This window comes from Sinocyclocheilus anshuiensis, unplaced genomic scaffold (assembly GCF_001515605.1).
Source record: "Sinocyclocheilus anshuiensis isolate Anshui unplaced genomic scaffold, SAMN03320099.WGS_v1.1 scaffold2901, whole genome shotgun sequence".
Lineage (NCBI taxonomy): Eukaryota > Metazoa > Chordata > Actinopteri > Cypriniformes > Cyprinidae > Sinocyclocheilus > Sinocyclocheilus anshuiensis.
Window position 1 is genome coordinate 373,091 of NW_015537927.1, and position 8,072 is coordinate 381,162.

Genomic DNA, 8,072 nt, shown 5'->3' on the forward strand with positions numbered 1-8,072 from the left:
TGTGTTTTTTGAACCTTAAACCGCATAAACACATTTCATTACACCAAATACACAAAATAATGTTCTTTTTAGCAGCATCATATGACCCCTTTAATAAGCCATAATTTTACAGGTAGCATTTTTCGTTGTCGAATTGTACTACCCACTGTTTTAATGGGAGGTAGCAAAATCTGACAGGGTAGCACAAATCTACAGAACACCGGTTTTACTGACAAGATGCGCATTAAATATCGCATGCGATTCATTGTGCAGCCCTAATGTTAATATTAATATAGAACAAAAGTTTTTTTGTTTTTTTTTGAGCAACTGGTGCCCCCCTGGGAGTTGGTGCCCTACGCAAACTGCGTACTCTGGGTATAGGGAGCGGCGGTACTGACCACAGTTCTGAAGCTCAAAGAAGGTCCTGTTTGGCTTACTATTGTGTGTTGTCTTGTTACTGTAACCATATACAAGATATTTCTGATTCAGTTTACTATGTCAGTCAGTCAGAACACATCACCAGATGTTTTAGTTTAATTGTGCTAAGAATTTAATATTGTATAATACCGTGAAATATTATTACCATTCAATATAAATGTTTTCTATTTTAATATATTTTAAAATACAATTTATTCCTGCTATGGAAAAGCTGAATTTTCAGCAGCCATTACTCCAGTCTTCAGTATCACTTGATCCTTCATAATATGCTGATTTGGTGCTCAAGAAACATTTCTTATTATCAGTGTTGAAAAAAGTGCTGCTTAATATTTTTGTGGAAACTGTGATTTTTTTTTCTGGATTCTTAGATGAATAGAAAGTTCAAAATGACAGCATTTTTTTCATCTTTTGTTTCTCCATGCTGAATTCATTATATATAAAAAAATAATAATTGGAACGGTATTGTATAAATTTTAACCAGAAGAGAAAGAATGTCAAATTCAAATGCTAGAAGTTAGTTTTACTACTTTTAGGAGTATGCAGGCATTTAGAGTTTCCACAAACCACTCATGGAAAATGGGTTATTTTAACCACTTTTAACCACACTGTCTTCTGAGATGTTTTTGAAAACGCAAAAAAAAAAAGCAATGTGAATATCACCATCCTAAAATGATAATCTGTGTTTTTGGCCAAAATAATACAAATTAGGAGTAATATGTGCATTTTAATTGAATGGTTTGACCTTTTCATGTGATATGAGAGTGACGAGTCATGTAAAAACAGTGACCTTTCCTGCCATGCAGGTTGACCTTTCCTCCCTTATTTGCAGTGTTAGATGGGAAAATGTCAGCTGATATTTCCAGCACATTGCCCTTTGGTACCATCATATAAATACTGGGTTTTCACACAGAGTGCATCACTTTAAAACTATTGTTTCTTAATCGGGAAGACAGGCTAACACGTGTTGTAAAATATGTCATGTGTATGTATGGCAAACTTTTTCAAAGAGCAATATCCAATCTGGGCTTAGCTTCTGCTAATGTGTTTTTATCCGGGCTGTACATCTATTTCTGCCTCCCCCGTTTGAGGGAAGATCGATGTAGGAAGATTATCCTTACTCCTTTTACATTCATTTCTTTTCAGAGTTTATATCTAGAGTTGCCTTTTAAGTATGAGCAGGTTTGAAGAGGCATTGTTCAGTAATGGGAAGCAAAGGAGGAACATTCAGAGGCTTTGGCTAGCACGGCAAAAAGCTAGAGAAGGACAATGAGCAAGACTGCTTTGTCAAAGTATTTTCCCCAGATCTAGCCAGAATTAAATAGATGTTTTTTTCTTATGCTCAAAGTGCTGCCATTTATCACAATCATGTATTGTTGTATTGGAGTGAAGTGCCTGAATTATGCACATGTATATGTCAAATTATTCATAGACTGTTACATATTGTGCAGCACTGCTGTTTATCCAAAACTTATTGATATAAAGCATTAGCATTTGCTTGGTATAGTAGTGTGGGGCGTCAGCAATGTCTCACAAAGCAACACAGCCACTGTCAGCACCACGGAGAGCACCGTCAGAGGAGGCCTCAAGGTGTGCTGTTCAGGACCAGGGATAGCTCCTAACAACAGGTGTGATCCTTTTTCCCTCTGACAGGGAGCCTCAGGTGCAGGCTCACTGAACGCAGCAGTCACCGAGCTCTGCAGAAGGACCGAGGCACAGGGTAGGAGACCACAGGATTATTTGACCAAAATGACTAGAGAAGATGATGTTGAAACCTACCTCGATCTCTTTGAGAAAGCGGCCCAACGAGAGCAATGGCCCAAGGCAGACTGGGCGAACCTGTTACTCCCTCTCCTAACTGGGGAAGCACAGAAAGCCTACCGTGATCTCACTGTTCATGAAGCAACCAAATACGAAGTGGTTAAGAGAGAGAAAAAATAAAGAAAGTTAAGTTTTGCCTTGATTCAACCTCTGCCTCTTGCATCGTTCCTTTCGTCTTCCTGAGGTTACCCACCCAGTCCTGGGTCTAAAGTTGACAGTAGTTATACTTTAACACCTGATCTACCATCAGTTCTCTTTGGTTCCTGAGGCAATAGACCTTTCTTGTTTAAGATTCCATTTTGTGATCCATCGCTTTGGTGGCTCTTCTCTGTTGTGCTTGAAGTCTGTGAAAATAATTACAAATAGATTGAAGATTAAATTGTGACGGCAATGGCATAATAGCTCGTTATAAGAAACAATCTGAATGATTGCAATGTTCTTTCTTTTAATTATACTTTGAATACTTTTTTTTGTCAGCTGCTTAACTAGCAATTAGGATGTTCCACAATTTACTGTGATTATGGTAACATTATAGTGATTGAAAACAAACCACATTACAAAATATCCCACGATTATATAAATTTGTCAGCCATAACAATGAACATTCATTTAGAGTCACAAGTACATTTATAATGTAACACGAAATGAAATATTAAAGATTTATTTAGTTTATCCAGCCAGCCATATTAATCTTATTTTCACTTCTAAACTACTTGTGTTTTGTTGTGTATTAACTTAACCATGTATGTACATGATTAACCACTGAGTCACTGAGAAAAACACTAAGAGCTATTTTGCTTTAGACTGATGTGTCTTACATTTGATTTTATTTCTTGCTCAAAACTAAATACTTTAGCAGTTTCTAAAGGTTTCACCTCGTTCTAAAAAGCTTTTCACAAACGAATGGCTTTTTAGCACAAACTAAATTACTTTTCTTTTTTTTTTTTTCAGGAACATTCAAACTTGTGAAAATGCAAAATCATGGCCTGTTCATGTTAGATTTTAGATGACTACTCATCTGTAAGAAACTGTGTGAACATTTCAAGTTCATTCTGTAAAATATGAATACCGAATTTCTCTCTTATATCCAAGTGTGCTACTTTTCATATCCCAGATAACGTGTGCTAATCATCCCAGATGGGCAATCTGTATCACCTGTTCACATCTCAATGTTGTTGACTGCACAAACAGTGTCACAGTCATATAGCAATATTTATGAAACTAAACTAATGACATACTCAGGGCAAGTCATTATGTAGTTCTGCCTGAATGAAGAGCATCACGCTCAATTATATAAGCATTCACAGTAGAGTTCATGCTACCCAAAATATATTATATATAAATAAATCTGTAAAGATCTAAAGATAAGTCTAGCAGAAAAGAAATTGTGGTTCTTTGGTTAGTTTTGCTCATTATCCACAATGTCTGTGACCACATTGAAATGCAGGATTCAAATATAATTTAAACCTTAAAATAAACAGCCAATTTAGGATTTTAAGATTTTTAAAACAGAGAAATATTAGGTCCAAAAATAAATATTTAATAAAGACATATTTAAGATTCTGTTTTTTTTTTCTATGCCAAATCAAATAAGTAAATGTGTTACATTGACCATATTCTTCTCCCATTGAAGCTCAAAATGCTCTTTAGATAATTTTTAAATCATTCTGTAAACCCATGGTTATTAATAACGATTCATTTAAACTGTTATGCTGATAATATCATTTGTAATTAAAAATGCATTGAATAAAAACATTTATTAAAATTAAAAATGCTAAATATAAGCATCTCTAGACTTCTGGAAACCACTTTAAATATAAATACACAATTTGAACTAAGGCTTATGTCAGTTTGGTAAGATGATAAGAGGATCAATGCCTCTTCTGTGCAGGGTCAGCAACTGATGAACTTGGAGAATAAACTCAAAGTAGCCAAAGATGAACTGGAGAAGGCAGCACTGGATAAGGTAAGTCAGGAGCCGATCAGTTTCATCATTCCAGTTGAGGTTTACTGTTTTTCTCTTTTGCTGTCTTTTAAAATGTAAACTTTGAGAATGAATTCTATTATCTTATTAGGCCAGGGATTTTGCAATTTTGACAGACATTGTGAAGCAAATGAACAGATAAATGCTTTGAGGACAGAAGGTTAAGATGACAGTGTGATAAACATTTGCCTATTACTCTCATGCATTGTCTCTCTTAATTTGTTGCAGGAGTCACAACTGAAAGCCCTGAAGGACACCGTGCATATCTGCTTCTCGTCTGTCCTACACAGCCAGACAGGAAGTTTACACAGATTTCCAGCCACATCCACCAACCTGTTGAGGTACTCTGCCCTGGCCAACAATTCAAGAGTCACCTTTCAGCAGCCACATGCAAAGGTACTGGCACCCTGAGGAAAAGCCATTCTCAGAATTTGATGGAAAAGCACAGAAATAGATTTTAAATGGCCTTCATACATAGTTATGACCAAGATAGGCTTTTTATTTTGTTTTATTCATGAAGTCCTTCCTTCAAACATTAAAAGGATAGTTCAAAAAGTTATTCAATTACTTTTTTGTCTGTAGAACAAAAAATTAGAATAGGCACTGCAGTCAGAGGCGTGCCTCCTCAAATGTTTGAGCCAAGTGGATTTTGAATGCAGCTTCAAAAAGACAAAAAATAGCCGAATAATATTTTTATACTTGATACAATCACACCAGTGTGATTAAAACGTTCAGTGCTGCATATAACCAGCTGCTAAATGCGTTCGCTGGCTGGCACAGAGCCAGAGACATACACGTTTTTACAGTGCTGCGCATTTTAACCAATCACACATTATTCTGTTGAGCTTATGAATGCAATGGCCAATCAGAGGCGTTCAGATGAGCCATTGCTGAAACGCCGCTGTTTTGTTCACCGTGCGCACTCGCTGACTGAATTCTCTCATCAGAAACAACAACGTGCAGATGTACGAATGTAAGTACTAAAGTAAGATACTCATTTTAGACTGTAAACAGCTTCATTGATTACAATGGGAGTTTTTGAGAGTGCTTGAACTCTGTCTAGACTGAAGTCAATAAAAATGTTCTTTGATAATGTAAATGTTGTTTGCTCTTGTTGTGTTGTTCGACTCAATATTCGATATTCAAATATCGACTTCCATCTTCAACCTCTCCCTCAGTCAGAGCATCGTCCCAACCTGCTTCAAGACCACAACCATCATCCCCCTTCCCAAGAAGAGCCCCCCGAACAGAAGAGCTGCATCCATCATTAAAGACCCCACCACCCCCAACACAGACTGTTCACACTCCTACCCTCAGGACGGAGGTACAGGAGTGTAAATTGCAGGACTTCCAGATTAAGGAACTCCTTCTTCCCCTCAGCTATTAGACTCTTAAACAGGTAGCTAGCTAGTGGACTTATCTATCTCAGAGAACAGACGGTCCAAATTGTTTCATCATATATATAGATACCATATACATAGTCTATATTTCTATTTTCACATTCTATATTTCTACTCTATACTCGCATATATAGATACACATAGTCTGTATTTCTACTACTGCAGCATAGTTTTTATTATTATGTTTCTTACATTGTGTATGTATGTGTGTATAGTTTGTGTATGTGTGTGTATAGTTTTGCACTGTCTTGGCATTCATTGTGGACAGCAAAGTAAGAATTTCATTGCTCAGGGAAACTTGTTTTCCTCACTGGGCATATGACAATAAACGCTTTGAATCCTTTTGAATCCTTGAAAAGGATGAAGTGTTAGAAGATATTAAGCAAACAGTCTAATACTTTACTGACTGGTAGTTGACATGCAGTTGCAAAGTTACTTTTAGTTAATAGAATGTCTGAAGTGGACTCAAAATAAAGTGTTATTTTACTAGTACACTCAGAAATAAAGGTACAAAAGCTGTCACTGGGGCGGTACCTTTTCAAAAGGTACATGTTTGTACCTAAAGTGTCCATTTTGGTACCTTAAAGGTACATATTAGTACTTAAAGTATGCATATTAGAACCTACACTCTTAAAAATAAAGGTGCTTCACGATGCCATAGAAGAACCTTTTTGTCTAAATGGTTCCATAAAGAACCTTTAACATCTGAAGAACCTTTCTGTTTCACAAAAGGTTCTTTGTGGCGAAAGAAAGTTCTTCAGATTATAAAAAGATAAGAAAGAGATGGTTCTTTAAAGAACCTTTGACTGAATGGTTCTTTGTGGAACCAAAAATGGTTCTTCTATGGCATCGCTTGAAGAACCTTTTGAAGCACCTTTATTTTTAAGAGTGTAATAGGTACAAACATGTAGGCCTACCTTTTAAAAAGGTACCGCCCCAGTGACAGCTTTTGTACCTTTATTTCTAAGAGTGTATCAGCACAATAATCACCTTTTTTCTTTCTTTGTTTCTTTCTTTTAACTATAACATGCATTTCCACAATAGTGAATTTTCATTTCATGCTGACTTTTTATTTCTGTTTATCAAACATTTCTGTTGGAGTTATCAAACGACTTTAGAACACTTACAATATAGTGCATGGAGTTACATGGATATTTCGGGATGAACTATTCCTTCAACAATTTTATTGTCATCTCATATGCATCATGCTATTGTAAAGTGAAGAAAAGGAGTTTGTTACTTTGAGGCAACACTGTAATCTAAGGGTTAAATGCCATAATCCACAAAAGGCATACTGTCATCCAACCTGTTAAGAAAGGAATCTCTCAGTGCATACAGTACTGCTGAGACCACAAACCATTATCAGTGCATGATTTATTTAGAAGGCAGTGTGGGAGAATATGCCTCTATTTTCTCCCCCTACATGACGCAGAAGCACTCAGACTCAAGTGTTGCTAAGAATCTTAATGCTTATATGCACTACCCAGAGGACAGAGCAGTGCTTTTTGATTATGCTCCAATACACTTGTCCATAAGCGAGAAGTCTCCACAGAAGATCCCCCCACCCCCACCCGCCAAATAAGCTGATTTTTTAGAAAGAAAATGTTAGAAAAAATTGAACTTTAGACACCCATAAAGACATGAAAGGAAAAATATGTATCATGTCACATTTATTTTGATTTGAGAATCTTTGTCTGAAATATCTCACCTTGAACCTTTCAGCAAGACTTTCAATGGAAACCTGACACAAACGTCAACCCTGACACCAAAATCAAGATGTGTTCCTTTATGATTAAACATGTTATTGTAAAACATTCTGTCTAAGGTTGTCTCTCAAGCACAAATCATTTTCTACCACTCAAATTTAAGTGGATGAGCAGAAGACTTTTGGTCCTCTATACAGTGTCCCATTCAGCATTTCATTACAGTACCTATTCATCAACTGTTGGGAACGTAATGAGCCTTAATCCTTTCCAAACAGCCATGCAAAACCTATACTGTCAGCCAGCACACACTAGTCCCTGCTGCTGAAAGATTCATCAGCGTGAGGTTTTAACAAACAGCCAGTTTGAAATGATAGTCACTTCATATTTAACAGCCGTTGATAGATGCCATGTGCTGTAGCTTGTTAAATTGCATATAACATTTATGTGTTTGTGCTATTTGCCTGTTAGCAATTACTCTATGTTAATGTCAGACTCTGGTCTGTGTTTTGTGTGTTTTGCTCCTCATGTGCCTTTCTGTGTTTCCTTATTTAGTCATTTTCCTGTCCTTGTTTAGTTTAATTATGATGCCGTTCAGCTGTGTTCTATTAATTACCCTTGTATTTAAGTTCCTGCCTGTTCAGTTTCCCTTTTGTCTGATCTACTCGTTATGTGGATGTGTTTTAAGACCGCACTGGGCCCCGGGGCTATGACTTACTGCAGGGCCCCCATCACAATAATGATATATAT

At 36.5% G+C, this 8,072-nt stretch overlaps 1 protein-coding gene across 2 annotated transcripts in view; it reads left to right on the forward strand.

Moving 5' to 3' along the window:
* LOC107657684 (leucine zipper protein 2-like) overlaps positions 1–8,072 on the forward strand; it is a 144,598-nt gene that overhangs the window by 117,013 nt on the left and 19,513 nt on the right. For both annotated transcript variants that reach the window (XM_016445882.1, XM_016445872.1), the window contains exons 8-9: positions 4,127–4,201; positions 4,448–4,615. In XM_016445882.1, the coding sequence (XP_016301368.1) occupies positions 4,127–4,201; positions 4,448–4,615 (243 nt within the window). The remainder of the gene's footprint in view (positions 1–4,126; positions 4,202–4,447; positions 4,616–8,072) is intronic.